Source organism: Schistocerca cancellata, chromosome 1, assembly GCF_023864275.1.
Source record: "Schistocerca cancellata isolate TAMUIC-IGC-003103 chromosome 1, iqSchCanc2.1, whole genome shotgun sequence".
Classification (NCBI taxonomy): Eukaryota; Metazoa; Arthropoda; class Insecta; order Orthoptera; family Acrididae; genus Schistocerca; species Schistocerca cancellata.
Genome location: NC_064626.1, coordinates 1,171,786,031 through 1,171,809,746, shown reverse-complemented (window position 1 = coordinate 1,171,809,746; position 23,716 = coordinate 1,171,786,031). Strand labels below are relative to the sequence as shown.

Sequence of the window (23,716 nt, the reverse complement as noted above, 5' to 3'; positions counted from 1 at the left end):
AACGAGAATCAAATTACTGCAATAATCCTGCGTTTTCCTTTGTAATTGGACATTTGAAAACAGAGTTACGCATTTCTGCTTTTACATTATTGGTCTCAGTTTCAGTTCATGTCTCATCTGTGTGTACCTAGACACCACTTTGGTGCCATTAACAGTCTTCACATACGACCAGTATTTCTATGGGTTTTGTGAAAGAGCTTTCGACAATATTCAGCTACAGTGGTCATTTAAGTTTTCACGGGTTGCCGGCTTGACAAAGAAAGGAGTTTCATTCAGCGTCTCTCTAACTATAGTTCTGAGCTTTATTTTACATCTATTACGCAGTAGTCTCTGTTCCTTTAGAAGTTTCTTAGTGACCGGATATTCATGAGGGTCTCTTCCATCATGAACTGTTCTACTGGGTACCTATCTATCCAGAGCATGGTGAACTAACTTTTTAAACTTTAGCTAGAGACCCCCTGCATGCTCCTGTTTCAACTTCGTCACTGAGATGTGACCATAATTGAATTGTCGTTTCCCTTTACTATCTGAATAATTTCTTATTTTTGACACACTTTTTTTTCAAACTTTTAATCATCTGTGTCTCCAGCAGGTGTACACAGTAATGGGTATAAGTGCAGACATTTTTACGTGTGGTACCTAAATAAGTGTTCTCTGTGTCGAACAGTTTCCCCACAAGCATGTCACAACCTTAACGACCTGACTTTCTTTGTATGGCCGTAACTGCACCACTAAGTCGACTACGCCTTTCAGTATAGACTAACCGATTTGCGTCCACGCGCTCATACTTCAGCACCTGACCTGTTGCCCAGGAAAAAAATACGCCTTAATGGCTTAGTCTGGCCAAATATACTTGGAGATACTAACCAGTCTCAAAACATACGAGTTGTAATACTTACTGTAGCTATTTGGAAAGTAAGTTCCGGTCGGTCGGGTGTGAAATGGAAACCATAGTGAAAATCCGATGAAGTTTTGCACAGTTGTGTTGGACAGGGTCTCTAGTATGTCTGTCGATGGCGTTGAGTCGCTCCTTTCAGTTCCGAGAGTACGTAAAGATGCCTCGGACCAAGTGTTGTTGCTTGCCACAATATTTCCCTTGATTTCCAGCAGCCCACATAAAGTAACTGTCATGAATTTCCTTGCTCATGACAGTTCAAATGGTTCAAATGGCTCTGAGCACTATGGGACTGAACATCTGTGGTCATCAGTCCCCTAGAACTTAGAACTACTTAAACCTAACTAACCTAAGGACATCACACACACCCATGCCCGAGGCAGGATTCGAACCTGCGACCGTAGCAGTCGCGTGGTTCCGGACTGAGCTCCTAGAACCGCGAGACCACCGCGGCCGGCTCATGACAGTTCTCGGCCGCACACTACAGGGGCAATGAAGACGCTCCTGCAACGATTTCGGTGAGAAGTGGTTTGATCACCCACCATACAGTCCGGACTTGGCACCCTCTGACGTTCATCTGTGCTCACATGACCCGCTGGCTATGAAGACAAAAGTTTGGCACACAACGAGTTGCAGACCTTCTATGACGAAGGTATTGGAAAGTTGGAACAACGCTACGACATATGTGTACGTCGTAGAGACGACTATGCAGAGAAATAGCTGGAAGGTGTAGCTAACCTTTGATAATAAAACATTTCGAATTTTCATAGTGGTTTCCATTTCGCAGCCGATCAAACCTTACTTTCCGAATAGCCCACGTATAAGTCTGCACTTGATGTAAATACTGACGTAATATTGTTCAGTGCGCCGTTCTAAGTCACCAACAGAAATATCTGCAGATATGCCCGTTACAGCGTGTACGAATTTGTATTACCGTGGCGGTATTGGCTTTGTGTCTATCTGGGCTATGACGATGCACTCATTCTGCTATTCGTAGTATCTCACCCGCATTCCTATTTTATTAATCATTATTAGACCTACTCCTGCATTACCCCGGCCAGAGTGGCCGAGCGGTTCTAGGCGCTTCAGTCTGGAACCGCGCGACCGCTACGGTCGCAGGTTCGAATCCTGCCTCGGGCATGGATGTGTGTGATGTCCTTAGGTTAGTTCGGTTTAAGTAGTTCTAAGTTCTAGGGGACTGATGACCTCAGAAGTTAAGTCCCATAGTGCTCAGAGCCAGAGCCCTGCATTACCCCTCCTATTTGGTTTCGTGTTGATAATCCTGTACTCACCTGACCAGCAATCCTGTCCTTCCTGCCATGGTACTTGACTAATTTCCACTACATCCAGCTTCAGTCCAAAATTTCTCTTTTTATATACCTTAGTTTCCCTACCCAGTCAAGGCATCTATCATTTCACATCCAGACACATAGAATGCTCTATTAATTTTTTACGATGACAGAATTTTCCTGATTAGTCCCCACCTGGATACCCAAATGGGGGACTGTTTCGTTTCTGGCTTGTTTTACCCAGCAGGATACCATTCTCTATAACCATGCGGTAGAGCAGCATGTTCTCTTGAAATTTAGTATAATGGCTATATTTGCCGTTTGCTTTTAACCATTCGGCGTGCCAACACAGCCAACGCCGTATTCTTTAATGCCACAAGTCCACATAGTTAGTCACCCAGACTGTTAGCGCTGCAACTATTGAAAAGGCTGTACAAGAATCCTATCTCAGTCTGACCACCCCACAGGAATCGCATGAATGAGGCTGCACCTACTGTTCAGCTGCCTGTATCAATGAGGCACTCAAGCCACTCACCGAGGCCAGGTCCATGGATTGTGAGGCCCTAGAGTTGGTAGCCATTTCTTTGAAATTTACCCTTAGCATAATAAGTTCGCATAAAACGCCAAACTATGCCATTTGTTCCGTTCGTTCCATTCCTTCCAATACCATCCAAGATCTACTTATACGAATACTACTACAGTCGTCCTGCCTTTCTACTCGTATGAGTACACTAAAATTATCTATATCTACTCATATCGACACTTTTTAAGTTTTTATGTAAATTAAGGAATTCTCAGTGTATCTCACACTCGTATTTTACTTGATTGCTTATATTATAGAACTTCATAAAACACATTAAATACTTTTATTCCTTTATTAATGATAATCATAAAACAAAAGTATCACTTTTTAGAAGGTTTCCCAGAAAGAGCAATTGCTGGAAATATTTAGGAAACAACTTATCTCTACAGTGTTGTAGAGATGGAAACATCGAACCAATTTACAGCTTTATTAAAGCTTTTCGAATATGTCACAAGAGAAGCGTCTAGACATAATTCTCCTACAATATCCAAAACTATATCATTGATCAGCTGTTTGTCAACAGAACTGAATAGTATCGCGCCAATCTTGCAAATTATCAAAGAATACAAGGACATTTTATTGAGAGAGCTGAAGAAAACTTGTGGGTAAATGCATTAAATGTCCATACAGATATTGCTACTCTGTTGGACCCATGGCTTAAAAACCTCCATTTTCAGCAACCAGTAGCATTCGGGCGAGCCATACAGCAGCTTGGAAGTATGGCTGACGAGCAACAACGCAGCGCCAGTTTTCGTAGTTCCAGCTTCAAAGCTCCCTTAATGGCGACACACTTTCAAAAAGCCTTTCACCCTGCTTCACCCTCTTAGCGGTGGAATTTCGTAGAATACCTTCTTAAACGATGACTACAGTATAAGCTGCACACCCTCTCCAAACTTCAAGTTTCTATCCTTAGCGGTTTGGGCTGAGCGATGATGAGACAGTCAGTCAGGACCTTGCGTTTTATATAGATAGAGATAAAACTGTAATGGCACACTCTTTACCACCCCCACCCCACCGCCTCACCCTTTTTTCCAACTTTTATTTACCACGTTAATTCTAATAATGAATATGTATCTGTGAACCACACACGCTCTTCACTGCAACTGCGCGCGCACACAGGACGCGCAGGTGCGTGCGTACCTGCCAGAGGCGACCTAAGGCTCTACAGCCAGCCGGAACACTGGCTCTGTACGTAGCATACTTTCGCTCTGTAGGACCCGACGCCACGTTTTATACACTCCTGGAAATTGAAATAAGAACACCGTGAATTCATTCTCCCAGGAAGGGGAAACTTTATTGACACATTCCTGGGGTCAGATACATCACATGATCACACTGACAGAACCACAGGCACATAGACACAGGCAACAGAGCATGCACAATGTCGGCACTAGTCCAGTGTATATCCACCTTTCGCAGCAATGCAGGCTGCTATTCTCCCATGGAGACGATCGTAGAGATGCTGGATGTAGTCCTGTGGAACGGCTTGCCATGCCATTTCCACCTGGCGCCTCAGTTGGACCAGCGTTCGTGCTGGACGTGCAGACCGCGTGAGACGACGCTTCATCCAGTCCCAAACATGCTCAATGGGGGACAGATCCGGAGATCTTGCTGGCCAGGGTAGTTGACTTACACCTTCTAGAGCACGTTGGGTGGCACGGGATACATGCGTACGTGCATTGTCCTGTTGGAACAGCAAGTTCCCTTGCCGGTCTAGGAATGGTAGAACGATGGGTTCGATGACGGTTTGGATGTACCGTGCACTATTCAGTGTCCCCTAGACGATCACCAGTGGCGTATGGCCAGTGTAGGAGATCGCTCCCCACACCATGATGCCGGGTGTTGGCCCTGTGTGCCTCGGTCGTATGCAGTCCTCATTGTGGCGCTCACCTGCACGGCGCCAAACACGCATACGACCATCATTGGCACCAAGGCAGAAGCGACTCTCATCGCTGAAGACGACACGTCTCCATTCGTCCCTCCATTCACGCCTGTCGCGACACCACTGGAGGCGGGCTGCACGATGTTGGGGCGTGAGCGGAAGACGGCCTAACGGTGTGCGGGACCGTAGCCCAGCTTCATGGAGACGGTTGCGAATGGTCCTCGCCGATACCCCAGGAGCAACATTATCCCTAATTTGCTGGGAAGTGGCGGTGTGGTCCCCTACGGCACTGCGTAGGATCCTACGGTCTTGGCGTGCATCCGTGCGTCGCTGCGGTCCGGTCCCAGGTCGACGGGCACGTGCACCTTCGGCCGACCACTGGCGACAACATCGATGTACTGTGGAGACCTCACGCCCCACGTGTTGAGCAATTCGGCGGTACGTCGACCCGGCCTCCCGCATGCCCACTATACGCCCTCGCTCAAAGTCTGTCAACTGCACATACGGTTCACGTCCACGCTGTCGCGGCATACTACCAGTGTTAAAGACTGCGATGGAGCTCCGTATCCCACGGCAAACTGGCTGACACTGACGGCGGCGGTGCACAAATGCTGCGCAGCTAGCGCCATTCGACGGCCAACACCGCGGTTCCTGGTGTGCCCGCTGTGCCGTGCGTGTGATCATTGCTTGTACAGCCGTCTCGCAGTATCCTGAGCAAGTATGGTGGGTCTGACACACCGGTGTCAATGTGTTCTTTTTTCCATTTCCAGGAGTGTATTTAAATGTCATATATACAGGGTGATTTTTTTCCAGCGTGTGTAAACTCTAGGGTTTGATCGATGAGAGGATACGGAACAAAAACGGTCTAATTAACTTTTGTCCGGAAATGCATGGTTTTCAATCCAGAGACCATATATTCAATCGTATTTTGTTACAGAGACTGCGGTCTAATACGCCCTGTACCATGCAGCTACAATTACAGTATGCATGGTTTACTCCTGGACGGGTGAGGAAACGGGCGAGTCGTTCCGCCCTGAAAGTATTCTAAGTTGGCGTGGCCACACAGGAGGCTCGTCAAAGGCGCGGCCCGGCAGCAACCACGTGGTCCCGAACGTTAGCTTAGCGACCGCGTGATGCCGCACAACGGCCGGTCCAGACGCGTAGCTGGGAATTCCATGTTGACACTGTGACGAGGACGGTGCTTTGTGTCGATAAAGGAGATGTCTGTGCCGGGAGTGCCAAAGACGGCGGACTTTGTGAAACCTTAATGGCAGACATTTCACAGTTCGTATAGAAATTAATAGTAGCCACATGAATCATGATACCTCAAAAAGAAACATGTGCATTACTATTATTTGCATGACGTTTCTGATGGTGTAATAAGATTTTCAATATCTTTATTAGTTTAAGGTTTAGTACCTGACGGTAAATTATACAAGTAACACCCAGCAACGAATTTCCAAAATACAAACGCTTCTTCCGATTTCGTCGATCTACGTGTCTTTAGAAAGCTATTAGTTTAAACCTAAATTGATATGAATTACAGGCATGTAACTTCAATAGTACATGAGTTATTGGAGGTCAAAGTGGCCGATTACTATCGATCGCGTCAGGCCATAAGTACTCCGCAGCTACACGAATAAACGGTAGCAACATGCTTATAAATATATTTACTCATCTATGTCTTTGTATACAGGGTGATACAAAAAGGTACTGACAAACTTTCAGGAAACATTCCCCACACAGAAAGAAAGAAAATATGTTATATGGACGTGTATCCGGAAACGCTTACTTTCCATGTTAGAGCTCATTTTATTACTTCTCTTCAAATCACATTAATCATGGAATGGAAACACACAGAAACAGAACGTACCAGCGTGACTTCAAACACTTTGTTACAGGAAATGTTCAAAATGTCCTCCGTTAGCGAAGATACATGCATCCACCCTCCGTCGCATGGAATCCTGGAGAATGGCATCTTGTATCACAGACGTCCACAATACGAGCACGAAGAGTCTCTGCATTAGGTAGCGGGGTTGCGTAGACAAGAGCTTTCAAATGTCCCCATAAATGAAAGTCAAGAGGGTTGAGGTCAGGAGAGCGAGGAGGCCATGGAATTGGTCGGCCTCTACCAACCCATCGGTCACCGAATCTGTTGTTGAGAAGCGTACGAACATTTCAACTGAAATGTGCAGGAGCTCCATCGTGCATGAACCACATGTTGTGTCGTACTTGTAAAGGCAAATGTTCTAGCAGCACAGGTAGAGTATCTCGTATCAAATCATGATAACGTGCACCATTGAGCTTAGGTGGAAGACCATGGGGCCAATCAAGACATCACCAACAATGCCTGCCCAAACGTTCACAGAAAATCTGTGTTGATGACGTGATTGCACAACTGCGTGCGGATTCTCGTCAGCCCACACATGTTGATTGTGAAAATTTAGAATTTGATGACGTCGGAATGAAGCCTCATCGGTAAAGAGAACATATGCACTGAAATGAGGATTGACATATTGTTGGATGAACTATTCGCAGAAGTGTACCCCTGGAGGCCAATCAGCTGCGTATAGTGCGTGCACACGCTGTACATGGTACGGAAACAACTGGTTCTCCCGTAGCACTCTCCATACAGTGACGTGGTCAACGTTACCTTGTACAGCAGCAACTTCTCTGACGCTGACATTAGGGCTATCGTCAACTGCACGAAGAATTGCCTCGTCCATTGCAGGCGTCCTCGTCGTTCTAGGTCTTCCCCAGTCGCGAGTCGTAGGCTGGAATGTTCCGTGCTCCCTAAGACGCCGATCAATTGCTTCGAATGTCTTCCTGTCGGGACACCTTCGTTCTGGAAATCTGTCTCGATACAAACGTACCACGCCACGGCTATTGCCCCGTGCTAATCCATACATCAAATGGGCATCTGCCAACTCCGCATTTGTAAACATTGCACTGACTGCAAAACCACGTTCGTGATGAACACTAACCTGTTGATGCTACGTGCTGATGTGCTTGATGCTAGTACTGTAGAGCAATGAGTCGCATGTCAACACAAGCACCGAAGTCAACATTACCTTCCTTCAATTGGGCCAACTGGCGGTGAATCGAGGAAGTACAGTACGTACTGACTAAACTAAAATGAGCTCTAACATGGAAATTAAGCGTTTCCGGACACATCCCCACATAACATCTTTTCTTTATTTGTGTGTGAGGAATGTTTCCTGAAAGTTTGGCCGTACCTTTTTGTACCACCCTGTATATCCGATATAAACTATTCATGAAGAAATTAGTTAAATATTTACTGTGTTTTAGAAAGCACAGAGACATTAGGCTCCTGGCCTACCTTTTGCTTCTTTTCTTTTGATTTGTGTTTATTTAATTGTTTACGTATTTAATAATGTGTGTTAGAGCGTGTTTATGTTCCAGGTGTAGGAATATTTATTTAATTTCAAGTATTTAAATGTAAATCCAGTATTTCGTATGTGTTTTATGTATGTGAGTCTGCATTGGTTGTGAGACATTGCGGGACCAATCACAGCGCTCGTTAATGGTGAGATTGTATGGAAGTGGGGGAGGAGCAACGTTTCGAGACAGGATACGGGGGTAGTTCTGGGCAGGACGGCACGGGACACGGACCGTAGGACACGACACGGGAAGTGCTGGACGCGACGGCGCGACGGACGCGGTGTCGCGGGAAGTCTTGGACAGTGTGGAGCGGTTTGCGCGTGGTCGCGAGAGATAGAAATACCGGGTGATCAAGAACTCAGTATAAATTTGAAAACTGAATAAATCACGAGCCGGCCGCAGTGGCCGTGCGGTTAAAGGCGCTGCAGTCTGGAACCGCAAGACCGCTACGGTCGCAGGTTCGAATCCTGCCTCGGGCATGGATGTTTGTGATGTCCTTAGGTTAGTTAGGTTTAACTAGTTCTAAGTTCTAGGGGACTAATGACCTCAGCAGTTGACTCCCATAGTGCTCAGAGCCATTTGAGCCAATAAATCACGGAATAATGTAGATAGAGAGGTACAAATTGACACACATGCTTGGAATGACACGAGGTTTTATTAGAACAAAAAAAAAAATACAAAAGTTCAAAAAATGTCCGACAGATGGCGCCTCATTTGATCAGAATAGCAATAATTAGCATAACAAAGTAAGACAAAGCAAAAATGATGTTCTTTACAGGAAATGCTCAATATGTCCACCATCATTCCTCAACAATAGCTGTAGTCGAGGAAAGCAAATCCGGAGTTATGGTGAGGCATTGGCGCCGGCCGAAGTGGCCGTGCGGTTAAAGGCGCTGCAGTCTGGAACCGCAAGACCGCTACGGTCGCAGGTTCGAATCCTGCCTCGGGCATGGATATTTGTGATGTCCTTAGGTTAGTTAGGTTTAACTAGTTCTAAGTTCTAGGGGACTAATGACCTCAGCAGTTGAGTCCCATAGTGCTCAGAGCCATTTTTGAGGCATTGGCGTCGGATATTGTTTCCGCATCCGTAGAGATGTCGGTCGATCACGATACACTTGCGACTTCAGGTAACTCCAAAGCCAGTAATCGCACGGACTGAGGTCTGGAGACCTGGGAGGCCAAGCATGACGAAAGTGGCGGCTGAGCACACGATCATCACCAAACGACGAGCGCAAGAGATCTTTCACGCGTCTAGTAATATGGGGTGGAGCGCCATCCTCCATAAACATCGTACGTTCCAGCAGGTGTTTATCAGCCAAGCTGGGCATGATGCGATTCCGTAACATATCGGCGTACCTCTTACCCGTCACGGTAGCAGTTACAAAACCAGAATCACGCATTTCCTCGAAGAAAAAAGGCCCGATAACGGCAGATGTGGTAAATCCAACCCATACCGTGACTTTCTTGTCGTGCAATTGAGTTTTCACGACAGTTCTAGGATTTTCGGTAGCCCAAATTCTGCAGTTGTGGGCGTTGACAAACCCTTGGAGCGTGAAATGAGCTTCGTCGGTCCACAACACGTTACTCAACCAATCGTCATCTTCCGCCATCTTTTGAATCGCCCACACCGCAAATGCCCTCCGCTTCACTAAATCGCCAGGTAACAGTTCATGATGTCGATGGATTTTGTACGGATAGCATCGGAGGGTACACCTAAGTGCCAACCAAACAGTAGTGTATGGAATGCCGGTGCGACGTCCAACTGCACGAGCGCTGACTTCCACGTGCGTAGACGAACCCGCTACAGTCTCTATTTCTTCCTGGACTGTCTCAGCAGCATTACGCCTTGTGCTCGGTCGGTCACAACGGGGTCTATCGTCTAAACAACCGGTGGTTTCGAACACAAATTCATTCTCGCCACAGCTGCTTTTGTCAACGGACCTTTACCCGATCTAATCCCCTTCCTATCGCGATAGGATTGTAACGCTGAACTAGCACATTCCCCATTCTGATAATACAGCTTCACTAAAAGAGCCTTTTCAGGTACGTCAACATGCTACGACTGCTGGCGCATCTGATTCTCTCTCTCATTACAGCTCCTTTTATACACGATTGTCATGCGCAGTCACTGACGTTTTGCTGTCCAGCGCCATCTGTCGGACATTTTCTGAACTTTGCTTTTTTGGTTCTAATAAAACCCCATGTCATTCCAAGCATGTGTGCCAATTTTTACCTCTCTATCGACATTATTCTATGGTTTATTAAGTTTTCAAATTTATACTGACTTTTTGATCACCCGGTACTTCGGAGTGTCGTCTTGTGTACTTGCGAGATTTCCGTGGCTTCTACAGTGAAGACGTAGTGTGCGTTTAGAAGTGAATATCTCACGAGCTATGTAGTCGTTCATAACTAATTACGTGCAGTAGGAATCTATTCTTTCCCTGTTATTCAACTTATATTTTACTTAATTGCTGGACCATCGACACCAATAAGTGTTTTGCAAAAATATGCCGCATTCTCAAAAGTACTTCTAATATCGTACTAATCATTTAAAGTCGTTATGATAGTACCTGCAGATTTTCTTTAATTGTGTAAGTAGGCTGTTTAGGTTTTTATATGGGTAACGCCATGTAGCGCTCTGTATGAAAATCACTGGCTGTGCTGTGTGCAGTCTGTGGCTGGGTGGCATTGTTGTAATATTCGCTATTGTAGTGTTGGGCTGTTGGCTGTTAACAGCGCGTAGCGTTGCACAGTTGGAGGTGAGCCGCCAGCAGTGGTGGATGTGGGGAAGTGAGATGCCGCATTTTTGAGAGCGGATGATCTGGACGTGTGCCCATGAGAAACAGTACATTTGTAAGAATGGATGTCATGAACTGCTATATATATTATGACTTTTGAACACTATTAAGGTAAATACATTGTTTGTTCTCTATCAAAATCTTTCACTTGCTAACTATGCCTATTAGTAGTTAGTGCCTGCCGTAGTTTGAATCTTTTATTTAGCTGGCAGTATTGGCGCTCGCTTTATTGCAGTAGTTCGAGTAACGAAGATTTTTGTGAGTTAAGTGATTTGTGAAACGTATAGGTTAATGTTAGTCAGGGCCATTCTTTTGTAGGGTTTATTAAAAGACAGATTGCGGTGCGCTAAAAATATTGTGTATCAGTTTAGTGTTGATCAGAATAAGTAAAGAGCAAAATGTTTGAGTAAGTTCAGTTTTGCTCAGCTGTTTGAAAATCAAATAATGCAAGAGGTTTATCAGCACAGTAATTCAATAATTTTTCTAAAGGGACGTTTCAATTGCAATCTTTCATTTATAACTTTCTAGATTAACTCGCGATTGCCGAGTGATAGGAGCCTTCGACCATTCGATTCATGTGTATATTCATATTGTATACTGTAGACTCAGCAGCATTTGGCTTGTAATGCGATAACTACGTATCCAAGCCACTAAAGAACGAAACCAGCCAATAGTTTTAATATCGCAACTCTGAGTCGGAGGGTGCGTAGTTATTATTTGGAAAGCCCGCAGACGGTAGGACTGTTCCCCCGCATGTCGTGCCCTAGCACCCTCTCCTGCCATAGTAATTGATAATTCACTTCTCTTGCCGTCTCCCCTTGTAGTGGACGTGATACAGCGTTGTATACAATGGTTCAGTATTCAAATCGAGAGCTTTGCCGACATGGTGTTCCTTTACGAAAAGGCAAATGGCAACGGGCGATGGGCAGCCAGGTTGTATCAGGAGACCTACCCCTGCCGACAACAACAACAGAATTCAGTTTTTGTGACAGTGTTTCGCCGTTTGTCCGAGACAGGGTGCCTCCAGAAAGCAGGAAATTATGAAGGACGTACCCGAAATGTTCGGACACCGGACTCGGAGGATAATGTGATTAAAACTGTGGAAGGCGAATGCTGTGTCAATACCAGACAGTTGGACCGCCAGTACAGTGTAAGCCAGACGACCGTGTGGAATATTCTCCGTGACAATTGTCGCTACGCTTGTCACTTACAGGGTGAGGAGGGCTTACTAGCGACAGACTTTCCACAAATGGAGCAGTTTCGTCACAAGTTTCTTCACCAGGCAACCACGATTCCGGGATTTGTATCATCCATCCTATTCACAGATGAGGCCGCCTTTACGCGGAGTTGTATCTTCAGCTTTCATAACAGTCATCTGTGGGGTAATATGCAGAACCCCCATGGTATGGTGACAATGAGTCATCAACACTGGATCAGCCGGAATGTGTGGGCCAGGATAATTGGCGACCGTATTTTGGGTCCAGTCTTCCTCACAGCCGCCTAACAGGCCGAAACTGTCGGCGTTTCTTGTGGGTGACTTTCCTCCACTTCAGGAAGTAATGCTATTGATGATTCGAAGGGTTATGTGGCCGCTACGTGATGGAGCTCCAGTCCACTTCGCCGTCAACTTGCGAACGCATCTCGATCCTGTATTCGCTGCTCGATGGATCGGACGCGGGGGCGTCCTCCTTCAACAAGTCTCAACTCGTACGATTTCTAGTTATGTTGCCATCTCAAAAGTATCGTGTATGCAGAGCCCATTCCAGATGTGGAGACGCTGAAGCAGCTTATTCATGGAGCCTTTGACACTGTTCGGATATAGCCTGGCCGTTATCCGAGGCGCCGGCCGGGGTGGCCGAGCGGTTATAGGCGCTACAGTCTGGAACCGCGCGACCGCTACGGTCGCAGGTTCGAATCCTGCCCCGGGCATGGATGTGTGTGATGTGCTTAGGTTAGTTAGGTTTAAATAGTTCAAACTTCTAGGGGACTGATGATCTCAGCAGTTAAGTCCCATAGTGCTCAGAGCCATTTTTTTCGTTATCCGAGGCACAGCGCACGCAGGCGTTTCGCAACGCAGACAGATTGATATCTCGGTGCGAAGCGTCTCCTCTTATTGCCTCTCTGGCTATATTTATATGTGGGCGCAGCGGACCGCCGAACTGAACATCTGCTGTCAACCGCTCTAGACACAGGCAGCAGTATCCAAATGGCCCCTTTCTCGAACATTTATTAGTTAAAATCTCTGTCGTTAAATAATTTACAGTCTTCTTAATTTTTGTATAATTAGAGTTAAGTTGGCTTTAGTTACCGAAACAGTTTTAGCTCGACTGCATTTAAATTTTGTTGGCTGGAATTTTTAGAACGGAACCAACAGTAGAACATGACCTCTGAACTGCCTCTTTAAAATTCCTTGTAATGATTGTTATTTACAATAAAGTCTTGCAACCTGGTACAGTTGATTTATTTAACGAATGTAATCAAGTGCTGTAATTAGAGCATTCTATTAACAAATACAAATCATACCTAATCTATTATGAAGAAGGACACTTTTGTCCCTAATTTGGTTTTTCGTAAATAAAGTGAAAACTGGTAGTTGTAGCTCATACGTGTTACAGATCTTAGGCTTTTTGATGAAACTGAACCTATGAACGAATTTTTATCTTTATCAGTTCAGTATTTAGCGCCTTCAATTTTTCGTTAAAACGCCGGTTTTGACCAAAATATTGCTCCGATCAAGTTGAGACTTGAAACTTTTGACTGTGATATACGTTTGCACATTCTGAATAACTTTTAGCTTTTTAACCTCTTCATTTAGCGCCACTTACTTTTTCTTATAATAATATATTTAGTGAAACGTATTCACATGATCATTCCGAGACTTCGTAATGTCAGCATTAATACGCTGAAGCATACATTGACAAAGTTTGGAGAAGTTATTTTCATTTTTAATTTCACTCTTAGTTTGTGGCGCAATCCTCTGCAGGCGCATTATGATGACGCGGCGCTGGTAGTAGTGAACTGGAGTAGGCCCTGCCATGGCACACTCGCTCGCCCCTGTACTTTTTACAATGATGCAGCGCTTGTTTCGCCTAACATCTATGTATCAACGAATCACTGTTATCATTTTCGTCTGTGATTTTTGTTTTGTTTCTCTTTTTTTACAGAAAAGAATGTCTATACTGACGTTCCTCGCAAAAAGGAATTCCAGTATCGACGAAGTGATCCACGAGCTCGTCGACGCCTGCATCGGAAAGTACTTCCAGGTACGTCAAGACAGGGGCTGAGCTGCCAACCGGCCATAAACGACAGCCTTAGGTCTTACGTACAGCTAGCGAATACTGCTTTAACGCTATCCTTTCTTAAAGGTGGCATCCCATCCAGACAACGAGTCTTGCTTTTCTCTTCCTGTTGTGGGCAACATGGAGGCAGCAGTGGCCACTGAAAATGCCCGTGGTCCAAACGAGGTTCAATCTTGCGACCTTCTGGTATCCAAGCACGCGCCTTACCACTAGACCACCAGGTCATACATGTGTATAGATACTTCATCTACAGACTTCAATGAGTAACTTTCCAAGCGTCAAAAGATGTGATATGAACGACTGATTCTTTGCTATATTGACTTAGAAGCTTAAAGTTTTTACGGCCCCAAGGAGCAGTAGACCTCGACATTTGACATAAATTTCAACTTGACAACTCCTCCCGTTCCTGAGAAAATGGGCTATTAACATCCAGATGGACAGACAGACCGACAAGAAACGACAAAAAAAAAATTATGTGATACAAGTAAAAATTAACTATTCTCGGAGTTTTTCCTTGCACTTGCACTATGAAATCTTGCTTCTTGCCAAATTCCATGGTTTTTGGCCAATAGGAAGTACCCCATAGGCTTTGATGACTGAATGAAAAGAACTGAAGTATCTGTGCTAGCAAAATAGAAATGCGGAAAACACAAGTCCAAAAACAATTTATTGGATTCACCAAAACGAAACAATAATGCATTACCCAAAAGAACAACCGACTCCATCCCAACTGCGGATCGACACAAGTACAAAAAAAAACAATGGTTCAAATGGCTCTGAGCACTATGGGACTTAACTTCTGAGGTCATCAGTCCCCTACAACCTACAACTTCTTAAACCTAACTAACCTAAGGACATCACACACATCCATGCCCGAGGCAGGATTCGAACCTGCGACCATACTGGTCGCACGGTTCCAGACTGTAGCGCCTAGAACCGCTCGGCCACTACGGCTGGCCACAAGTACAAAACAACTACAATAATAATAATAATAAAATACCTGACTCTTCACAGGGAGCGAACACAAGCCGTTCTACAATGTCAAGAGGTTCGTCGATTACACCAAGAGATCGGTCAGCTAGAAGAGGTGTCTGGCCGAGACTGCTGTATCCTTCCGAACTGCCTTTGGCTTTTTTTTTCCTTTATTGATTTTCAATTCCCCCCGAAGGGGGCGGGCTGGCAGCAGCTTAGTACGCTGCTCTACAGCCTACGGACTTTTTTAAAAACGGAAGAAGAAAAGAAACAAGAAAAACAGGCGATGAAACAGTGACTTAAGGTGTAAAATGGCGGAAAATGCGGAAAGTTAAAACAGAAAGCAAAGGGGTTGGCAATGTTAATAAAATACGCAGGAATCAGACAAGTAACATAGTAGACACACAATTTAAAAAAAAACATGGCGACAGTCTGGTGTCTGTTCGCAAGAGACAAAAAATCACACCCAGCGACAGTATGATGGCCGTTTGCAACACTTCCCAAAAGACACACAACACGGAACACTCACTGAAAACACTCACTGTAAAACACTGCACGAAAATGGCGGCACAAAGAGGACACTCCTGAGCCAAGGGCAGATGGGGGGGGGGGGGGGACTGGAGGAGGGGGAAAAACAAGGAGGTAGGAGAGGAAAAAACGATAAAGGGGGGGACCAAGGAGGGAGAGGACTCATAAGGGGGGAGAGGGGCAGGGAAGACGCGAGAGGGAATGAGAAAAGGCAGATGAGGGAAATGCAAAAGGACTCGGGGGAGAGAAGGGGGCAGAGAGAGGGGAGGTGGGGAAAAAAAGAGGATGGAGGGGGGCGGAGAGGGAGCCCGGGAAAAGGACAGAGGAAAGGAGGGGGAGTGAGGATCAGAGTTGATAGGAGGGATAAATGGAAGGAGAGAGGGCATCATCCGGGAGGGGGAGTTGATGGAAGCCACCTTAGGAAAGGAGATGATGAGTGTAGAGATGGAGGGTAGGGGGGACACAACAGTGAAGACGTGGCAGGGGGCGGGTGCCTTTGGCCGGCAGTGGGCCACCTTATAAAGCCAATTTGCGGATGTATCTGCTGGAAGTATTTGCGATCACGTGCCTGGCGTAGCGAAGTTCTCAGGCTAGCTGCGACCTCTGGTGAAGCAGTTCTGCAGGTTCCGCAAACGTTTAGAGGTCCCTGGCGGCTTTTGGTTGAGACCTGGTGGTGTGTTGTGTTGTGGCCGCCAGTAAGTCTTTATTTTGACAACACAGACGACGTAGGTTTTCCTGGTGAATACACACGCTGTGATGCAGGCATCCCATGATGGTTGGACGTAAAGTGGGATGCCGATCCAGTAGTCGCTACGATGTCCGAATTGTGCGGCGACAGCAGGAATATATGGGAGACACTGGCAAGAATAACAGACAGGATGATAAGACATGTGTCTAGGAATGAAGGAGTACCCTCCATGTAACTAGAGGGAGCTGTAGTGGGTAAAAACTATATAGGAAGGCAGGTATTGGAATACATCCAACGAATAATTGCACTTGCAAGTGCTATCTCTGACATGAAGAAGCTAGGCAGGAGAGGAATTCGTGCTGGGCCGCATCGTCTCTAAATATAAATAAATAAATAAACACACAGGCTCCTAGGGAGGCAGAAGTTTTCTACCAGGTGTCGTTAGCTTCGTACTTCCATATAAGCTGGCGATCAAGTGTGACCCTTCGATATTTAATTGTCGTTAAAAAAATCGTAATATTTCATCGTAATTGGGGAAGCATTGAATCAAAGAACAAAGATTTGGAATATTTTGTGACCAGCCAGGCTACAACTTCCTGTACTTGCGCCATACGTCTGAGAATTATAGGTCCCCACTAAATGGTTCAAGTGCGCACTACACATCTGAAGCTGTTAGGAAATTGACTGTATTTTTTTCTATTTTAGATTAGGCAAATCCCCCATCCGGTCCAGATAACGATAGCTGCAGAGGATCCGTATATGTCAGTAGTCAGTATACAATCCAAACAATAGGCCCCGAATAGGCATGCTCCTAAAAAGCAGTGGAGCTCACGTAACACCAGGTACAGAAAATGAGATTTATGGGGAAAATTTAGGCATATATTCAAAGGATAGGCTAATGATAAATTGAGGTGGTGTATTTGACGCAATAGACAAGGAACACAAATTCATCAAGACATAAACTGAAACTGCTTGCGAGATTGGATTGGCAAGATTCAGTATCAGACAAAACTTACCGGATCCTTCTGTTGGCCACCAGAATTACCTCCACATCTAACCGTGTACGTAGTGCACTAGTACGTAAGTTGTCCAATCACACTGTCGTCACTGGAGGATACTTTAATCATCCACCATCAACTGAGAAAATTGTAGCTATATAAGTGATATGCGTGTCAAGACTTCCTTCGAAACATCACTCACTGTGCCTAGAAAAGACTGCTCTAAATCCCACTAGTGATGAAAACATAACGGTTCTTATAGGGACAAATAGAACTGACCTCTTTGAGGACGAACTTAGTATCAATGTCCATGAGACATGGTAGCAATAGTTGCCAAAGTACAAAAGGCAACTGGAACAATTATAAGGTTTGTGTGTTCAAAAAACTAGATAAAGACGCAGTATTGTCACACCTCAATAAGGTACGCGAAACATTTAGCTCTAGACAGGAGCGCACAGAAGAACTGTGGTTCGGGTTCAAAAGATTGGCTGACCATGCAGTTAACAAATATGTACCTAGTACAATAGTTCATGACGGGAGGCACCCTCTAATGTAGCTATAAAGTCACTGTACAGTTCTATAGAAGCAGATGCTGCTGCGATGTAGGAACGAAAAAAGTGAAGGGCTATAGATAGGGAGACCATGAACGAAGCATATTTGGCTGTAGCAGATTGTTATCGATTGATCTCACAATAAATCCACAGCAAGTCTGATCACATGGACTGAAATTGAAGGTATCAAAGCAAAAGAAAAACTCCGAACCTCGTTTTCAACTGTTCCTTTACAAATGAAAATGCAGGAGTATTTCCCTAATTTAATTCTCTCACCACTGCAAAGATGAGTGATACAGATATTATAAAACTAAACATCGGATTCAATAACGATTTTACGGCTGAGTTAACCCTTCTTTTAACAATAGTCTATCGCAGGTCCTTCGAACAGCAAACAGTGCCCAGTGGTTGGAAGAAAACCTAGGTGACGCTCATTTGGAAGAAGGGAAGTAGAAGTTACCCATAGAACTACCGTCCAGCATCTTTGCCATCTCTTTGTTGTAGAATATTAAAACGTATTCTGAGCTCGAACAGAATGACCTTTCCATACTAACGGTTCCGAAAACATCGAACTTGCACTTTTCTCGCATAACAGCCTCGACGCAACAGATTAGCGCAGCGAGGTAGATTCAAAATTTCACTCAGTACCACACCTACAGTTATTATCAAATGTACGATCGTAATGAGTATCAAACGAAATTTGCGACTGGATGGGCGATTTGTTGGTAGAAAGGACGCAGTATGTTGTTACCTTGGATGGAGAGTTGTCGACAGACGTAGAAATAACTTCGGGTGTGCGCCAAGAAAGAGCGTACCACCCGCTAGCAAAATACTGCGTCACATTTATTCAGTCCTTGTAATGAATAAACTAATAAACAAGCTATTTCCACTAGTTTGATGGTACCCCTTCGTTTATCTTCATGACGGCTAAATTTCTGAACTCTGGCCGAAGTTCTGGCAATATTATCATGCAGTAGTTGGCATTTAAGATTAAACTGGAACATGATCACCTGCAATGCTTTAAAAATATCGACGAGTGCTCCGTAGCCATGTTACAAGGCTATCGTTTAAAATGTTCAGTAACTCTTGCCTGGTTTTCGTTGTTTCAGGTGCGGCGGATTCCTGGCCTGTGGGAGAGAGTAGTTTACGTGATGCTGCCACAGCTACCTTATTTCGGGACGGACATCATTAGCTACCTGCTTTTACAGTGGAGAATGACTGTACCACCTACTGCGAAAAGCTCAGAGGAGCAGAACGAAACGCACTAAATTTTCTGAGAAAAATACTCTTCTCTTTCCTCCATCTCTTACCGCTTTTTTCCATTAAACTGAAGAGCCAAAGACACTCTTACACCTGCCTAATATCGTATAGGGCCCCCGCGAGGATGCAGAAGTGCCGCAACACGACATGGCGTGGACTCGACTAATGTTTGAATTACTGCTGGAGGAAACTGACACCATGAATCCTTCAGGTCTGGCCATAAAATCCTAAGAGTATGAGGGGGTGGAGGTCTCTTCTGAACAGCACACTCCAAGGCATCCCAGATACGCGTCTGGTGGCCAGCGGAAATGTTTAAACTCAGAAGAGTGTTCCTGGAGCCACTCAGTAGCGATTCTGTACGTGTGGGGTGTCGCATTGTCCTGCTGGAATTGCCAAAGTTCGTCGGAATGCACATTGGACATGAATGGATTCAGGTGATCAGACAGGATTTTTACGTACATGTCACATGTCAGATTCGTATCTAGACGTATCAGGGGCCCTATATCACTCCAACTGCATAATCCTCAGAGCATTACAGAGCCTCCACCAGCTTGAACAGTCCCCTGCTGACATGCAGGGTCCATGGATTCATAAGGTTGTCTCCATACCCGTACACGTCCATCCCCTCGATACAATTTTACAATTTGAAACGGGACTCGTCCCACCAGGCAACATGTTTCCAGTGAGCAACAGAGCAATGTAGCTGTTGACGGGGAATGGTTCGCACGCTACACTTATTGATGGCCCAACACATCTGCAGCAGTTTGCGAAAGAGTTGCACTTCTGTCACTTTGAATGATTCTCTTCAGTCGTCGTTGGTCCCGTTCTTGCAGAATCTATTCCCGGTCCCAGTGAAATCGGAGGTTTGATGTTTTAGCGGATTCCTGATATTCACGGTACGCCCGTGAAATGGTCGTACGGGAAAATGCCTACCACATCGCTACCTCGGAGATGTTGTGTCCCAACGCTCGTGCGCCGACTATAACACCACGTCCAAACTCACTTACATCATGATTACCTACGATTGTAGCAGCACTAACCGATCTAACAACTGCGCCAGGCACTTGTTGTCTGATATAGGCGTTGCTGTCCGCCCCTATAGCTGAGTAGTCAGCGTGACGGATTGCCGTCCTACGGGCCCGGGTTCGATTCCCGGCTGGGTCGGGGATTTTCTCCGATCAGGAACTGTGTGTTGTATTGCCTTCATCATCATTTCATCCCCATCTGGCGAGCAGGTCGCCCTATGTGGCGTCGAATGTAATAAGACCTGCACGAAGGCGGCCGGATCTGCCCCGTAAGGGGCCTCCCCGCCAATGACGTCAAACGCTCATTTTCCATAGGCGTTGCTGAACGCAGCCCCGTACTCTGCCTGTTTATATATCCCTTTATTTTAGTACGCATGCCAATACCAAATTCTTTGGCGCTTCAGTGTATTTCCTCCGGGATAAACGCTGCCTTCTCTGTAGACGGCAACAATGTAAGCGACTGTAGTCTCAGTGACACATTTACGCGGGAAGAAAATGTGGATAACGTGAATACCGTGGATAACTGCCGCTTGGAGCATAGATTTTACACACGCACAGGATGAGAAGCCTACATTTGTCACTTCAAGTAACATATGATTAGTTAAAAATATGTTTAATCTCTTTTCACTTACACGATTTGTGAGTAGTGACCAGCGGGGTTGGCACCTACATTAATCAAAGAAATAGAGACATTAGCTTAGTTTTTCAGATAGCACTATGGTATTTTTTGTGTCAGAAGAGCGGATCATACGAGACAAATTCGGAAATTTTAATTCTTTTTAAATATTACATTGGATATAGTGATTTCTCTGCTGTTGCGGCCGTTAGAATAGCGCACCGGCAAGATGCTAATCCGAAAATTTTTTCGCAGAAGAGTCCTTTCACTGAATTTGTACCTGCTATGGTGCAAATGGAGTACCACGTTTCAACTTGCTTAACTAAGTGCTAGTGACAGTTGTATTTTTTTAAATACGATTTTCCTTAGCTTAAGCAGTCACAATTAATCTACGCCATTTGACAACAGATTTTATACAGTTCGTGCTATATTTTTCGAAGGACCACGACCAAATTCAATGAACTTTTCTAGTCTCAGGATAATATGTTGTGTGCCTGGTCATAGAGCATTCCAAGGTTCCTATATTGGGGGGAGGGGGGAGGAGGAGGAGGGTAGCAGCATTCAAGATTCAATCTAGAAGTTCATCTCGCTTATCTGCCTTTTTTGCTACATTTTATTGTCTACATCAAAGCCCAGTGACAAAACAGCAAATGTGTTGGATGGATGATACCTCATACGTATGGTAGAATGAGAAGGACCTGCAAGTCCGTTGCATTATTTATAGCTAATGAATAGTATTTTCCCATGAATGGAAGAAATTATGACATGTCTTTCCTCGCTCCAAAAGAACTTGACCATTAACGAAAAATACGGTTTTGCATTGACTGAACTGCGTTGCAGTGCCTGTTCCTTTGGAAACGCAAGCACGTCAAAAGGAACAGGCATTGTGGTGACTACATCCCTCGTGAAATAAATGAAACGTATTCGCAGTTGCGAATATGGACTACCATCAGCTGCATAATGGAATACCGACAGTGAATATTTGTCCCAGACCGGGACTCGAACCCAGACTTCGCGGCTGTCGCAAGAGGTCGCCTTACCATTTGGCTACCAGAACACGACTCATCGCCAGGCTCAAACTTCCACATGCCGTAAACCATGTGTCCGTAACCTGTATTCGTACATTCATTATGTATATTCCTGTGCAGAGCAGATATTTTCCTCGATAGTTGCTTGCCTGGTGTCGGCGGATAAATACGATTGTGCAGTGCCTGTGTATTTTCCGTATTATGATGTATGCAAGTTCGAAGGAACATTGAATCGTAATTCGGAATAACAAAGGCAGTGCATTATCGTATTCATTCGACGACACTGGGCAAGCGGCTTTCAAGTTCCTTTCACACCCGCTTGGAGCAAAGATTTTACACACACAAAGGACGAGGAGTCTACATTTGTCACTTCAAGCAACGTATGATTGGTTAAAAATATGTTTAATCACTTTTCACTTACACGATTTGTGACTATACGATTGTCAAAGATGTTATTTACTGTACGTTTCTGCTTCAATCTAGATGTGTAACTTCTCTTCCAATGTTGTTCATAAAGATTGTAACTTCTTTGGTGTGTTTTCTGTGTGGTCACCGTTGCAAATGGAATTCAATTTTACGCTGTATGAGACCGCCAACAACTGAATTTCATTGAGCCTGAGCTATGTTGGAAATGTCTTATGCTAGTTGCTGGAAACATTTCTGCATTTGCTGCTTCATGCACGTCAGTAACCTGCAATCAAAAACAGTAAGGTTGGAAATGCTGCTATCAGTCACAAAATTTTCTGACTATCTAAATTATGTAATTAGAAACATGTTGCAACGTCAGACCTCATCATCTGGATACAGTCGTGGTACGAAGACATTTAACGTTAGTGCACATATATATTAAAGTTTTCTTTTGTATGGTCTCGGCATGTGCTGTGATTATTCTGTGCAGAAAGAGAATGATAAACTGATAACAAACGATGTCTCTATGTTGGTATGTTATTCGTATGAAAATTTTTAAATAATCACTTTCTTTGTTCTGTTGACGTCACTGTCACATTAAAATGTTTTAAAGTTTCTTTTATTATTAATTATGACATGATCATGATTGGATAAATGCTAGGGGGTGAGCCACACTTACTAAAATAATTAAGTAATTTCTAAGCTAAATAATTTTTGTTAATTCATTCCTCTTATTTGGCGCACTTGACAGTGGCTTCGTCTGTGAGGCCCGTCCTAGTTATTTTACTCGACTGTGGATACCTCTTCAAACGAAAACTTCTTTTATTGGACTTCGAAAATACACTCCTGGAAATTGAAATAAGAACACCGTGAATTCATTGTCCCAGGAAGGGGAAACTTTATTGACACATTCCTGGGGTCAGATACATCACATGATCACACTGACAGAACCACAGGCACATAGACACAGGCAACAGAGCATGCACAATGTCGGCACTAGTACAGTGTATATCCACCTTTCGCAGCAATGCAGGCTGCTATTCTCCCATGGAGACGATCGTAGAGATGCTGGATGTAGTCCTGTGGAACGGCTTGCCATGCCATTTCCACCTGGCGCCTCAGTTGGACCAGCGTTCGTGCTGGACGTGCAGACCGCGTGAGACGACGCTTCATCCAGTCCCAAACATGCTCAATGGGGGACAGATCCGGAGATCTTGCTGGCCAGGGTAGTTGACTTACACCTTCTAGAGCACGTTGGGTGGCACGGGATACATGCGGACGTGCATTGTCCTGTTGGAACAGCAAGTTCCCTTGCCGCTCTAGGAATGGTAGAACGATGGGTTCGATGACGGTTTGGATGTACCGTGCACTATTCAGTGTCCCCTCGACGATCACCAGTGGTGTACGGCCAGTGTAGGAGATCGCTCCCCACACCATGATGCCGGGTGTTGGCCCTGTGTGCCTCGGTCGTATGCAGTCCTGATTGTGGCGCTC

At 45.0% G+C, this 23,716-nt stretch overlaps 1 protein-coding gene across 2 annotated transcripts in view; it reads left to right on the top strand.

Annotated features, from left to right (window-relative positions):
- Window positions 1-19,154, top strand: part of LOC126163413 (short-chain dehydrogenase/reductase family 9C member 7-like) — a 159,321-nt gene extending 140,167 nt beyond the window's left edge. For both annotated transcript variants that reach the window (XM_049920175.1, XM_049920174.1), the window contains 2 exons: window positions 14,014-14,112; window positions 18,995-19,154. In XM_049920175.1, the coding sequence (XP_049776132.1) occupies window positions 14,014-14,112; window positions 18,995-19,153 (258 nt within the window). In that variant the 3' untranslated portion in view covers window position 19,154. The remainder of the gene's footprint in view (window positions 1-14,013; window positions 14,113-18,994) is intronic.
- The last annotated feature ends 4,562 nt before the right edge of the window (window positions 19,155-23,716 follow it).